At 40.3% G+C, this 16111-nt stretch overlaps 1 protein-coding gene across 1 annotated transcript in view; it reads left to right on the top strand.

Moving 5' to 3' along the window:
* Positions 1-16111, top strand: part of crebbpb (CREB binding protein b) — a 144525-nt gene that overhangs the window by 99191 nt on the left and 29223 nt on the right. The window contains 3 exon segments of the mRNA XM_034190327.1: positions 884-1005; positions 3688-3873; positions 12252-12626. Coding sequence (XP_034046218.1) covers positions 884-1005; positions 3688-3873; positions 12252-12626 — 683 coding nt within the window.

Raw genomic sequence — 16111 nt, forward strand, 5'->3', positions numbered from 1 at the left:
GAAGTCACTTATAGGTCCTGTAACACTTAATGCGATAGAGGCGCCCATATTTCATGAAACTGACAAAATTTAGTTTCTGCTGAAACCTAAGTGTTATGTTGGTTTATTTTAATGAGGAGAACATATTTATTTGGGGAATTCAATAATTAATATTTTCTTTCTTTTTAATGCCATTTGCAGGAGGTTGTGTACATGCATGAGCTTTTAAAAAGATCGGAAGTTAACTTTGACCTTGGGTAATGCGCATGCATGCTGATGTCCATGCGATGTCTTTTAAATCACTTCATATGTGTTATCTGGTTACATGAACAGTGTTTTTAGCTTTAAAATGTTTCTCACTGGCTTTTACATAATATATGAGAAACATGTTGGATTTACACAGAAACGCCACAATTTCTGAGCATTTCCTGCCACGTTGGATTAGTAGCCAGAGAGAGACCAGCTGGTAATGTCACAGTGCCACTCTGATTGGCTGTTACCGTGTCCTTCCTAGAATCCCTCCCACAAGTCTGGGGAAGCCCCCATGTGATCTATGACATCACTGTCATGGACTTTATTATCTCAGCCATCACTGCTGTGAATAGTTCAAGGTCATCTGTTCTTTTGAAAATGTCCACTTCTGAGGAACGTTTTATGAATTCTTTCTAGATAATGGAAATTTTCATCATATTGTCAATGCCATATTATGAATCCCCTATGTAAAGGCTAATAAAATAAAATTATAGTGGTGCCAAAGAAAATTATTTTTATGCCTTAAATCTTAAAAAGCTTAATGGCCCTATACGTTTAAGATCCGTACTTCTGTTCAAGTAGATCAAAGAATATTAAATAACATCTTCAAAATATAACAAATGTGTGTGTGCATGTGTGTTTGCACTTACAGGAATCAATCATTTTAACCCCATGGCAATGCAGAATGTGCAGATGCCTCAGGCACCCATTGGAGCACGAGCTGCCTCCCCCATGAGCCATCAACAGCAGATGAACATGAGCTCCGTCCAAACGGTTAGGTCTTTCACTTCTTTTCTTTGTCTTATGTTGGTTTATTGTTTTTCTATCTAATGTGGAATTTCTTAGCATGCCACTAGGAAATATGTCTGGGGCTTTCTTAAAATATGATTTAATATTTTTTTCTGATATCTACTGTGTTTATCAGCTGTGTATCTGATATTGTTAATTTGCAAAACAATACACAGTATAATTAACTTTCTTCCACTTTTAATAATTTCAGTATGGACTAGTATATGTGATGTGTATATACAGCACAAAGTAATTTTCAATTACACAGACATATATCTTCATCTTCGATACCACAATGGAAAACTGAACGATTAGCATGGCTTTGACAATTACAAATGGCCGACAGCATGACAGCACACTTATCAACAACAGTTTAGTGGGCCATGTCATTTAATGTTTCAAAGATAATGAAAAGGAAGCTGTCATCAGTGTGTTGAAATTCTTTGTAGATGTCAGCGTGTCTGTCCTTAGGGCTTAGCTGCTCACTTATACAGTAGCCTGTTTTAACTTGTTCAAATGCAGTCTGTTTCCAAACGGCACACAGAAAAATGGATGACAGGGACTCTCTACTTGTCATCTTTATTGAGCTAACTCCCCTGTCACACCTTGATGATTTAGCCAGCGTATGCTGAGCGTATTAAAAACACTGGCGTACGTTTAATTGAGTGTGCCGTAGGCTGGCCACAATTAAAGGCCACTGGGTTTTATACACAGCACAATGCCACAGATGTCGCAAGCTTTGACAGAACGTGCAGTTGGCATGCTAACTGCAGGAATATCCAACAGAGCTGTTGCCGGTGAATTGAATGTTCATTTCTCTACCAAAAGCCGTCTACAAATGCGCTTCAGAGAATTTGGCAGTACATCGAACCGGCCTCACAGCCACAGACCACATGTAACCACACCAGTCCAGCATCTTCACCTCCAAGATTATCTCAGACCAGCCACCCACACAGCTGCTGCAACAATTGGTTTGCAGAACCAAAGAATTTCTGCAAAAACTGTTAGAAACTGTATCAAGGAAGCTTATCTGCATGCCTGTCGTCCTCATCAGGGTCTTGACCTGACTGTGGTTCGTCGTCGTAACTGACTTGAGTGGGCAAATGCTCATATTCGATGGTGTCTGGCTTCTGATCAACTCTATGCAAAGATGTGTTGCACTGCGTGAGGCAAATGGTGGTCACACCAGATACTGACTAGTTTTCTTACACACACACACACACACACCCCCCCCCAAAAAAAAAAGCAAAACTGCACATTTTAGAGTGGCCTTTTGATTGTGGCCAGCCTAAGGCACACCTGTGCAATAATCATGCTGTCTAATCAGCATTTTGATGTGCCACACCTGTGAGGTGGGATGGATTATCTCAGGAAAGAAGTGCTCACTAACAGATTTAGACAGTTTTGTGAACAATATTTGTGTGAAATAAGTTTTTTGTATATAGAAAATGTTTTAGATCTTTGAGGTCAGCTCATGCAAAGTGGCAGCAAAAACAAAAGTGTTGCATTTATATTTTTGTTGAGTGTATTTTATATTATTATGTTGTTTATAGTTTTTTGGGGGGGTGGGGGGTGGAGGTCACCGGCTCTTATTGTGTAAAGCTCTTGTTCTTTACGTGCCATTTAAAAAGTCCGACACAACAGAACGGTTGCAACCCGATCTAAGTGTTCATACAAAAACAAATTTACAAATATGCGATTTTAATCACATTTCAAACTACAACAGAGGCTTGAAAGTGATTTTGTGTGACTTTTAACTGTTCAGACTTGCAACACAGAATCAGATTCAAAACATATGTGCACAAAAATCTTATTTTTGCTGGCACTTTGAACAAGGCCTTTAAGCCCCGGTCACACGGCATTAACGAAGGACACCAAAGCCAAAACGAAACAAGAAATCTGGAGTTGCGTTGACTTTCAGAGACATCGGTTAACCATCATCCAGCTTTGTTTCTGTAGCTGGTGCTTCATCAGAATTTTCAAACTGCTGAAAAATGTGAACAAATCCTGACGACAACCTCAATTCGTCCGTATTCCCTTTTGCCTTCTGTCTTGACGGTTCCTCATCGTTTGCATAGGTCCTGTACCGCCAGCGTTCTGTTTGATTTTGTCGTCCAACTTCATCCAACCTCCCAAGTCTGAAGATCCAACTAGCTGAACGTGACTCATCCATGTGTGGGACAAAAAGCAATGATTTCATACAGAAACAATAGCGACAAGAACGTTTGATAAAGTAACTATTTACGCACGTTGCAGCTGTCTCTGGCTGCATCATGCATGTGCACGCATACGCTGCTGTAGTGAAGACAAACCTGTTGCCAAAACAACGCAGCTGCAGAAATGATCACAGCGTCAAGGTCGCCATTCGCTTCATTTTTCTTTTGTTAGTTTCGGTTTCATTTCAGGCTTTTATGCGCTCTGCACTCGCAGGCTTTTCAGTGATGGGAGAAGTGCTGGCTCATTCATCCACTTTTTCTCGACGATTTGTGGCTTTGTGTCTTTTTTCCTTCGTTCAGCTAACACTGTGTGCCGTGTGACTGGGCCATTACTCTGCTGCTACTGCAACCTGTGATAAGAGGCAGCAAATGAAGAAACAAATGCTTCATCACTACTTTCAAAGTAATTTGCCCGCCCCATGCCCCATTCTCTTTTTGCTTTTCTTTTCAGATGGGTATGTCCCCGTCAAGGATTCCGCAGGCTCCAGGAATGATGGGTAGTCATGCTAATAACATGGTAGCTCAGTCAATCAACCAGGGGCAGTTCCTGCCACAAGGCCAGTTTTCCGCTGCTGCAAGTGGACCAATGAATGTGAATGTAGGCTTGAGTCAGCCCACAACGCAGGCAGTCACACAGGTGAGGAGAGACCTCGAAGAACACATGCTCAGATCACACATCCATGCCATATCAATTTCTGCCCTCATGTGTTTTTGAACTGGGTGATTTTTGTTGTTGTTACAATGGCTAGAGCATCAAGTCTGCCACCAGCCTCTGTGTGCAGAATTTCCACACATTTAGATAAGACTTTATTGATCTCACAGTGGAGAAATTCACGTTACTTCAGCTCTTAAAAAAAAAAAAAGACACACAAGATGGGTGCAAGTGGAGGAAAATGTGCATCAAACAGCGTGTGCAAGAATAGGCAATAATAATGATACTTGTAATAATACAGTAAAATAAGAGAATGAGGTAGAAATAGTGTGTATGTGTGTATATATATATATATATATATATATATATATATATATATATATATTTGCAGCCGATCTACTTTGTGTAAGCCTGATCCCGTCAGATCTCAGAAGCTAAGCTGTGCGGCACCTGGTTAGTACTTGGATGGGAGACCTCTTTGGAACACCAGAAGATGGGAGACCTCTTTGGAACACCAGAGGCTGTGTGTGTTTCTCCAGGTAGCACTGGAGTGGTGTAAAACTTGTGCCAAATATCAATGCAGATCTGGTTGTATCCGCTGTGGCGACCCCGAACACAAAACGGGTGGGTGTGTATATATACAACCCCTGGCAAAAATTATGGAATCACCTGCCTCGGAGGATGTTCATTCAGTTGTTTAATTTTGTAGGAAAAAAGCAGATCACAGACATGACACAAAACTAAAGTCATTTCAAATGGCAACTTTCTGGATTTAAGAAACACTATAAGAAATCAAGAAAAAAAGATTGTGGCAGTCAGTAACGGTTACTTTTTTAGACCAAGCAGAGGAAAAAAATATGGAATCACTCAATTCTGAGGAAAAAATTATGGAATCACCCTGTAAATTTTCATCCCCAAAACTATCACCTACATCAAATCAAATCTGCTCGTTAGTCTGCATCTAAAAAGGAGTGATCACACCTTGGAGAGCTGTTGCACCAAGTGGACTGACATGAATCATGGCTCCAACACGAGAGATGTCAATTGAAACAAAGGAGAGGATTATCAAACTCTTAAAAGAGGGTAATCATCATGCAATGTTGCAAAGATGTTGGTTGTTCACAGTCAGCTGTGTCTGAACTCTGGACCAAATACAAACATGAGAAGGTTTTAAAGGCAAACATACTGGTAGACCAAGGAAGACATCAAAGCGTCAAGACAGAAAACTTAAAGCAATATGTCTCAAAAATTGAAAATGCACAACAAAACAAATGAGGAACGAATGGGAGGAAACTGGAGTCAACGTCTGTGACCGAACTGTAAGAAACCGCCTAAAGGAAATGGGATTTACATACAGAAAAGCTAAACGAAAGCCATAACACCTAAACAGAAAAAAACAAGGTACAATGGGCTAAGGAAAAGCAATCGTGGACTGTGGATGACTGGATGAAAGTCATATTCAGTGATGAATCTCGAATCTGCATTGGGCAAGGTGATGATGCTGGAACTTTTGTTTGGTGCCGTTCCAATGAGATTTATAAAGATGACTGCCTGAAGAGAACATGTAAATTTCCACAGTCATTGATGATATGGGGCTGCATGTCAGGTAAAGGCACTGGGGAGATGGCTGTCATTACATCATCAATAAATGCACAAGTTTACATTGATATTTTGGACAATTGAAAGGATGTTTGAGGATGATTAAATCATTTTTCAAGATGATAATGCATCTTGCCATAGAGCAAAAACTGCGAAAACATTCCTTGCAAAAAAGACACATAGGGTCAATGTCATGCCACAGGGTCAATGTCAACGAGCAGATCTGATTTGATGCAGGTGTTAGTTTTGGGGATGAAAATTTACAGGGTGATTCCATAATTTTTTCCTCAGAATTGAATGATTCCATATTTTTTTCCTCTGCTTTGTCTAAAAAAGTAACCGTTACTGACTGCCATAATATTTTTTTTCTTGATTTCTTATAGTGTTTCTTAAAGCCAGAAAGTTGCCATTTGAAATGACTTTAGTTTTGTGTCATGTCTGTGATCTGCTTTTTTTCTACAAAATTAAACAACTGAATGAACATCTTCCGAGGCCGGTGATTCCATAATTTTTGCCAGGGGTTGTGTGTGTGTGTGTGTGTGTGTGTGTGTGTGTGTGTGTGTGTGTGTGTGTGTGTGTGTGTGTGTGTGGTGTGTGTGTGTGTGTGTGTGTGTGTGTGTGTGTGTGTGTGTGTGTGTGGTGTGTGTGTGTGTGTGGTGTGTGTGTGTGTATACACTTCAAAATAATGGTTTTCCAGATGTTTGCCAATAGACTTTATTAACGTGAGACAGCAGCAGTGTCAGTGGTGGGCACCGCAAACCAAAAGGTTAGCTTCGATAACATTAATCAGATAACTGAAAAGTTATCTTTTATGGCGATTAAACAGATAAACTGCTAAAAAAAAAATTTATCTTTATTACAGATAACCGATAACTATTAGTATTGATTCGGACAGGACCACATCAGATTACACTGTTGGCTTCTGATAAGCCAGTTTCACTTTAAGCGCTGCAAGGGCTGCTGGGTAAATTCAAGGATCACAAACACAGAACACACGAAAAATTAATAATTAAAAAATAAAACTCCAAACACTGTCATCATCTTTCAAAAGCAGTAAAACACAGTATTAGAAGTCAGTTTTTCTCTGTATTAGATACACCATCATTTATGAGCTAAAAGATGCCGCTTTTTTCACACACTTTGAACCCTGTGGCTTAAACAACCGAAATACATCCATTAATGCATTGATTGGCAGAACAAAAAAATACACATATTAAATATAAATTCTTACCTGTTAGTTTCAGTGGGATTCATCTGAAGAAATAATACACATAAAGCATCTTTTTTTTAAAAATCCAAAACAGTGTCTAAACGTGAAGACAAGTCCCTCCCTCTGTACACACAGCTGCACCATGAGAGCTCCTCTTGGCAATTAAATTACAGCCACAAAGAAATAAAACAAAATAATGTTAAAATTACTCTGTTTTGTTTTTGTGTCGAGTGGACGAGTCACTGCAACATCCAAAGAGAACCTGAACTACACTATCCACAATGCTCCCTGCGTCGACCGGCCAATCACGTTTTGCGCTTACTTACTGGACTGGTAAGCATTGAAAGCTGAGATAGGCATGTCCAAACTTGTCCTCTGACACGCCGAAACGGTGGTGTTCCTTTGTCTTGCTTCCAAGCGAATCGGTCTTTACGCGTGAAGCCTCTGCGCGGCTTTCCATGACAAAATCTCTTGTTAAAAGTGAAATCTGCCAGAAAATGGCTGATGTCCAGCTCTTGTGATAACCAGAGAAAGAGCACACGATGGTCTCGTATCCACAGAGCCATCCGTTTAGAAATGGTCCGGTGGCTTGTGCCGCGTCGTCGCAGCTTGGAGCGCGGCGCGCCGCGCATCCTTAAAGGGGTCCTTAAAGCTGTAGTAACAGTCCTTTTCTCTGAGAAGCCCGTACAATTTTCACCGAAAGCCAGATAAATTTTTCAAATGGTTTCCAGGTGCCTGTCTCTAACAGCTTCTGAAAAAATTCTGATGGAAAAAAAGTCCTTTTCATTCCGCCATTTCCAGACAATGAAAATCCGACGAGGGGGCGGGACCACTCCTTCCCAAGGCGTGCTCACAGGCGAATGACGTCACCGACAGGCGTGGAAAAAATACCACAAATATGTTGAATATTGTACCATACTGAGAACTACAGTGAGCCTGATTTAGGACCTGGTTTATGTCCTACTTATCAGACAGGACTATGACCATTGGTCTTGGGGTTTGTGAATCCTCCTCTTCTTCACTCTTACACGGGGTCCCACAGGGTTCAATTTTAGGACCCTTGTTTTTCTCCTGTACATGCTTTCCCTAGGGTCTCTCCTCAGAAAACATGGTGTTGTTTTCATTGTTATGCTGATGGCAGCCAGATATATGTCCCCCTAAGGAAAAGTGATCCCTTTTCTCTCAAACCCCTGCTGTCATGTCTTGAAGATATTAAGGCCTTGATGGCCTTAAACTTCCTAAATTTTAATAAGAAAACAGAGGTGATTGTGTTTGACCCTAGCAACTCCTGTGTACCCTCCCCTGTTGATTTGGGTCCATTGGCAGCTTATGTGAAGAGTACTGTTACTAATTTGTATTTTAGGATGGACAGCGATTTTAAATTGGATCGCCAAATTAGTGTAGTAGTTAGGTCTAGTTTCTTTCACCTTGGACTTCTTGCTAAGGTGAAGCCTTTTCTCACACATCAGCACTTTGAAACGGTAATCCAACCCTTCAATACTGCTCAGATGGACTACTGTAATGCACATTACACCAATCCTGGCCTCCCTCCACTGGCTGCCTGTGTGCTTTACGGTTCATTTTAAGATTCTTTTATTTGTTTTTAAATCTTTAAATGGCCTTGCCCTGCCCTACCTCTCTGAGCTTCTTCACCCCTACGCCCCTGCAAGATGTCTCCCTTCAGCTGATCATCTGCTTCTTGAGGTACCAAGGTCGAAGCGAACGCTCAGAGGGTATCAAGCATTTTCTGTTGTAGTTCCAAAAATTTGGAATGATCTACCTGTGCACATTAGACAGGCCTCTTCACCGTCTATTTTTAAAACCAGTCTTAAAACCCACTTTTCTTCAGTGGCTTTTAATATAGTATTGGACTTCACTCTGTTTTAGTTGTTTTGTTTGTTCATTGGTGTTATTATTGTTGTTGGGTTGCTTTGTTGTTTTTTATGACCCTGTGTTTATAAGTGTATTCTTTGCACATTGATGCCCAATTTGGGTCAGTAGGTGACTGCTACAGTTGTATGCAAACGTTTGGGCACCCCAAATAATTTCCATGATTTCCTTTATAAATCATTGGTTGTCTGGATCAGAAATTTCAGTTGAATATATCATATAGCAGACAAACACATTGATATTTGAGAAGTGAAATGAAGTTTCTAGTATTTTTGTTTTTATAGAAAGTGTGCAATAATTATTTAAACAAAATTGGGCAGGTGCATAAATTTGGGCACCCTTGTCAGTTTGTTGATTTGAATACATTTAGCACTAATTATTGGAACACAAAATTGGTTTGGTAAGCCATTGACCCTTGACCTCCTTACACAGGTGAATCCAATCATGAGGGTATTTAAGGTGGCCATGTGCAAATGTTTCCCCTCTTGGCATCTCTTCTAATGAGTGGCAACATGGGAGCCTCTAAACAACTCTCAAATGACCTGAAAACAAAGATTGTTCAACATCATGGTTTAGGGGAAGGATACAAAAAGTTATCTCAGAAATTTCAGCTGTCAGTTTCCACTGTGAGGAACATAGTGAGGAAATGCAAGCCCACAGCCACAGTACTAGTTAAGGCCCAAAGTGGCAATGTGGAAAAAAAAATTACTAAAATAATCGATAGCTGCAGCCCTAGTGAGATTTATTATTTTATTTGAGTTACCGTGTTTGTGAAGCGTTGTGTGTTGCCCAAAAAAAGCGAAAATTAAAAAGCAAAACACTCAGCAAAACACTGGACTGCTTCCAGAGACTGTTTGTCAGTGTGGCCGGGACGGAGCTGTGTGAGGGCAGTGCTGAGCCGCTCACACCGGATAGAGACAGGCAGCCACCGTCCGCCGCGTGAATAGCCACTCCCCATGTAGAGCGGAGAGCAGGCAGCGGGATGAAACTGTGTTTAAAAAATAATAATAAAAGACAAAGACACTGCTGTGCTCTGTGTGTCGCGTTGAAAAGCTGTAGCTTTTGTACTAATTTAAGTAGCGCTTACACGGCTCATCCATGCTCTAGTCTTCTTCTGTTTGTTATTCTGGGGATGTTACAGCGCCACACACAGGCCTGGCATATGTACTACAACGCTAAATGAAGCTTTGAGGCACAGAATTTGCCTCAAAATTTTTTGTAATTGAATTATTTGAGGTACTCGACTAATCGTTTCATCCCTAAATCTCACATAAACTGAAGCGAAGGATGGTGAGAACAGTCATAGTCAACCCACAGACTTGCTCCAAAGACCTACAACATGATCTTGCTGCAGATAGTGTCTCTGTGCACCGTTCAACTATACAGCGCACTTTGCACAAAGAGATACTGTAATGCAGAGGAAGACTTTTCTGCATACACTTCACGAACAGAGTCGCTTGAGGTATGCTAAAGCACATTTGGACAAGCCAGCTTCATTTTGGAATAAGGTGCTGTGGACTGATTAAACTAAAATTGAGTTATTTGGACATAACAAGGGGCAGTATGCATGGCTGAAAAAGAACACAGCATTGTAGGTAGCAACAAAAACACTTGCTACCTACAGTAAAATTTGGAGGTGGTTCCATCATGCTTGTGGGGCTGTGTGGCCAGTGCAAGTACTGCAAATCTTGTTAAAGTTGAGGGTCACATGGTCACAAACCTACCATCCCTAGTTCTCAAGATCAGGAACCTAAGTGGGTCTATTCTTTTTTTTTTTTTTTTCTTTAGATATTTAGATATACCTTAGTATACACTAGTAGAGTTCTACCTTAGATTTGGAATGTATAATAGAAGATATACCTTACTGAATTTTCATGGATTCCAGTCAATATCAGCAGATTCTTGAGAACAGTGTTCATAAATCAGTGACAAAGTTGAAGTTGCGCCGGGGCTGGATCTTTCAACAAGACAGCGACTCTAACCACTGCTCAAAATCTAATAAGGCATTCATGCAGAGGAACAAGTAGAACTTTCTGGAATGGCCATCACAGTACCCAGACCTGAATATTATTGAAAATCTGTGGTGTGATTTTAAGCGGGCTGTCCATGCTCTGAAACCAACAAACCTGACTGAACTGGAGATATTTTGTAAAGAAGAATGGTCCAAAATACCTTCAGCCAGAATCCAGACTTTCATTGAAAGCTATAGGAAGCATTTAGGCTGTTATTTCTGCAAAAAGAGGATCTACTAAATATTGATGGTTTTTTTTTTTTTCTGTTGGGGTGCCCAAATTTATGCACCTACTTAATTTTATTTAAAGAGTTATTATTATTGCACACTCTGTAAATCCTATAAACGTAATTTCACTTCTAAAATATGTTTGTCTGCTATATGCAGTGATGCCGGTAACGCGTTACTCTAATCTAACCACTTTTTTTAGTAACGAGTAATCTAACGTGTTAATCTTTCCAAATCAGTAATCAGATTAAAGTTACTTCTCCATGTCACTGTGCGTTACTATTATTTTTCATTGTGGGTCGATAGCAGCATTAAACTTGGTCTGTGGCAGGGGGTCGGGGTTCGACTGAACTGCCCACTTTCAGCGAGCTGTGAGCTTTTCATCCACGGTTTTTTGCAGCTGCTCGACTCGTCCTCACCTCTTAAAGCGCGGTGATCAGCACACCTGCACTGAGCTTTACAAAGACATTTTTATACTTTTTTCCCTCCTTTATTTAGAATTCTGAGCTGAGCCGCTCCGTATCGTCTCGTTAAAAACAGCTGATCCTCCGCGACGCATCAACAACTAACACTATTTTCCACTCAAATGCACCTAAACTCTTTCTGAGGACCACATGATGTGAAAACGCAATAAAACTTTCTTACCTGGAAATCTGGTCCTGTTTTCTGCATAAATAAATGTTATCCATTCTTTGTGCTCAAATGCCAAAGCAGGGGCGAATCCAGATGGAATGGGGGCGTGAGGCAAAGATGTGCCCCCCTCCCCCACAACACCCCTAGATTAGAGGTCCAGTTTTGAAGCCGTTTTTTACTACAACTACTAATATTGCTTAAAATAATAATAATTTTGACAAGTAAAATGTTTAGAGAGAATTTAAATGTTAGAAAAATGTTAGAATTTAATAGTTACATTTATAAACAATGTAGGTTTGAAATTGCAAGTTTTACTGTTTCAGTGCTGTCAACAGTTAAATATGAGGTCAAGAAGAGGTCCTTTATTTTACTTTTTATAAAACAAGTATTTATTTTCATTGAAGTCAAGAAAGGGTGACTATAAAGTGAGTTTTGGCAAAACAGGTATCATTGTCATGTTGACGTGGGTTGTTGTCGGCAGCTGGGGAAAGTAACTAAAAAAGTAACTAGTAATCTAACTTAGTTACTTTTACAATTGAGTAATCAGTAAAGTAACTAAGTTACTTTTTTAAGGAGTAATCAGTAATTGGATTACTTTTTCAAAGTAACTGTGGCAACACTGGCTATATGATATATTTAACTGAAATTGCTGATCCAAACAACCAATAATTTCTAAAGAAAAATTATGGAAATCATCAGGGTTGCCCAAACCTTTACATACAACTGTATATGCATAGTGTGTCATGTGTAAATGTATCTGTGCTAACTGTGTGTCCTCCTTGTGTCCCACAGTCTCAAAACTCTAACCTCCCTCTAAATGCACTGGGCTCCCTTGGCCCTCAGCTGCCCTGTGGTCCCACAGCACCACCTACCATGGGTACCACCCCTCCACCCAATGCGTCTGTCAGCCTACAGCCTCAACACCAGCTGCAGCAGCACCATGCTCCTTCACAAGCTCACGTGCAGCCGCAGCCTTCCACTCCAGCCTCCACAGGTGGACCTTCCACTACCCCAACTCATATACCCAGTAATCTCCCTGGTCCATCTTCAAACATGGGCACGCCACTTGACCATTCCCAGCCACACACACCCCAGCAACCCCAACCTGATCCTTCAAGCCAAATTCAGCAGCCCCCGTCAGTTCAGGCACAGCATCCCAGCACACCGGTGAGAAACACAATGAAAAGTCACATCTGGTCACGTGAGCAGACCTGCCAACCTGTATGCATGTTTCGTATCAGGCATGCGTTTTGGCATCATAGTACACTAGATTGAGTTAAATTATTGGCCAGTTGTGCCACATGCAAGTCTACAGCAATGAGAATCAGTAGCCTGCTGAAAAGCAAAAGAACACATTTGACCGTTCATAGTACCATGTCCCCTTGTCTTCTCCTCTGACATAAAATCCATTTAAATGCGGAGACACACAGTGTGGCAGCTCTGCCTGAAAAGCACCTCTGCGCCTCAGAAACACCTAAAGACGTATCCAGATCTGTTTGGAGATGAGCAGGTTTCAGTTCATGTTAACAGTATAGGGTAAATGTTGTTCCATTAGCTGTGTTGGCTAATCCAATGTATTAGTTTGTAATATCATCCTGACCTATGTAGATAATTGGCAAAGCTTCTGGGGAAAACCTGGTCTTGTTAGGAGAGACGGCATCCATCCCACTTTGGATGGAGCAGCTCTCATCTCTAGAAATCTGGCCAATTTTATTAGCAAAAATCTATTTAAGCATAAAAATTCAAAAAGAAAAAATAATATAGCACCTTCAACTGCACCACAGACTAAAACACTTAAATGTGGTTTATTAAATATTAGGTCTCTTTCTTCTAAGTCCCTGTTAGTAAATGATATAATAATTGATCAACATATTGATGTATTCTGCCTTACAGAAACCTGGTTACAGCAGGATGAATATGTTAGTTTAAATGAGTCAACACCCCCCGAGTCACACTAACTGTCAAAATGCTCGAAGCACGGGTCGAGGAGGAGGATTAGCAGCAATCTTCCACTCCAGCTTATTAATTAATCAAAGACCCAGACAGAGCTTTAATTCATTTGAAAGCTTGACTCTTAGTCTTGTCTATCCAAATTGGAAGTCTCAAAAACCAGTTTTATTTATTATCTATCATCCACCTGGTCGTTACTGTGAGTTTCTTTGTGATTTTTCAGACCTTTTGTCTGACTTAGTGCTTAGCTCAGATAAGATAATTATAGTGGGTGATTTTAACATCCACATAGATGCTGAGAATGACAGCCTCAACACTGCATTTAATCTATTATTAGATTCAGTTGGCTTCGCTCAAAATGTAAATGAGCCCACCCACCACCTTAGCCACACTTTAGATCTTGTTCTGACATATGGCATAGAAATTGAAGACTTAACAGTATTCCCTGAAAACCCCTTTTTGTCTGATCATTTCTTAATAACATTTACTTTAATGGACTACCCAGCAGTGGGGAATAAGTTTCATTACAGTAGAAGTCTTTCTGAAAGCACTGTAACTAAGTTTAAGGATACAATTCCTTCTTTATGTTCTTCAATGCCATATACCAACACAGTGCAGAGTAGCTACCTAAACTCTGTGAGTGAGATAGATTATCTCATCAATAGCTTTACATCCTCATTGAGCACAACTTTGGATGCTGTAGCTTCCTCTGAAAAAGAGAGCCTTAAATCAAAGTGCCTGACTCCGTGGTATAACCCACAAACTCGCAGCTTAAGCAAATAACCCGTAAGCTGGAGAGGAAAATGGCGTCTCTCTATTTAGAAGATCTTCATTTTAGCCTGGAAAAAGAGTCTGTTGCTCTATAAAAAAGCCCTCCGTAAAGCTAGGACATCGTACTATTTATTCTTCACTAATTGAAGAAAATAAGATAACCCCAGGTTTCTTTCAGCACTGTAGCCAGGCTGACAAAGAGTCAGAGCTCTATTGAGCCGAGTATTCCCTTTAACTTTAACTAGTAATGACTTCATGACTTTCTTTGCAATTAAAATTTTAACTATTAGAGAAAAAATTATTCATAAACCATCCCAAAGACATATCTTTATGTTCAACTGCTTTCAGTTAATGCTGGTATTTGGTTAGACTCTTTCTCTCCGATTGTTCTGTCTGAGTTACTTTCATTAGTCACTTCTTCCAAACCATCAACATGTCTATTAGACCCCATCCTACCAGGCTGCTCAAGAAGCCCTACCGTTAATTAATGCTTCGATCTTAATATGATCAATCTATCTTTATTAGTTGGGCTATGGTACCACAGGCTTTTAAGGTGGCAGTAATTAAACCATTACTTAAAAAGCCATCACTGACCCAGCTATCTTAGCTAATTATAGGCCAATCTCCAACCTTCCTTTTCTCTCAAAAATTCTTGAAAGGGTAGTTGTAAAACAGCTAACTGATCATCTGCAGAGGAATGGTCTATTTGAAGAGTTTCAGTCAGGTTTCAGAATTCATCATAGTACAGAAACAGCATTAGTGAATGTTACAAATGATCTTCTTATGGCCTCAGACAGTGGACTCATCTCTGTGCTTGTCCTGTTAGACCTCAGTGCTGCTTTTGATACTGTTGACCATAAAATTTTATTACAGAGATTAGAGCATGCCATAGGTATTAAAGGCACTGCGCTGCGGTGGTCTGAATCATATTTATCTAATAGATTACAATTTGTTCATGTAAATGGGGAGTCTTCTTCACAGACTAAGGTTAATTATGGAGTTCCACAAGGTTCTGTGCTAGGACCAATTTTATTCACTTTATACATGCTTCCCTTAGGCAGTATTATTAGACGGCATTGCTTAAATTTTCATTGTTACGCAGATGATACCCAGCTTTATCTATCCATGAAGCCAGAGGACACACACCAATTAGTTAAACTGCAGGAATGTCTTTCAGACATAAAGACATGGATGACCTCTAATTTCCTGCTTTTAAATTCAGATAAAACTGAAGTTATTGTACTTGGCCCCACAAATCTTAGAAACATGGTGTCTAACCAGATCCTTACTCTGGATGGCATTACCCTGACCTCCAGTAATACTGTGAGAAATCTTGGAGTCATTTTTGATCAGGATATGTCCTTTAATGCGCATATTAAGCAAATATACTCAACAAAAATATAAACGCAACACTTTTGGTTTTGCTCCCATTTTGTATGAGATGAACTCAAAGATCTAAAACTTTTTCCACATACACAATATCACCATTTCCCTCAAATATTGTTCACAAACCAGTCTAAATCTGTGGTAGTGAGCACTTCTCCTTTGCTGAGATAATCCATCCCACCTCACAGGTGTGCCATATCAGGATGCTGATTAGACACCATGATTAGTGCACAGGTGTGCCTTAGACTGCCCACAATAAAAGGCCACTCTGAAAGGTGCAGTTTTGTTTTATTGGGGGGGATACCAGTCAGTATCTGGTGTGACCACCATTTGCCTCATGCAGTGCAACACATCTCCTTCGCATTGATATTGATACAGCTTGATATTGGCCTCTGGGCTGTATGAACACTGACGTTTGCATTTGCTGAGCCTGACTGTCATGAGCCAGAGGTTCATAGCGCCTTGGTACCACATACACTGGCCCTCGACAACTTTCTGCCACGCAGTGCTGTTGTTGGTAATAAAAAAAAATAAAATTGACAGCT

The sequence above is a fragment of the Thalassophryne amazonica genome, chromosome 16 (assembly GCF_902500255.1).
Source record: "Thalassophryne amazonica chromosome 16, fThaAma1.1, whole genome shotgun sequence".
Taxonomy (NCBI): domain Eukaryota; kingdom Metazoa; phylum Chordata; class Actinopteri; order Batrachoidiformes; family Batrachoididae; genus Thalassophryne; species Thalassophryne amazonica.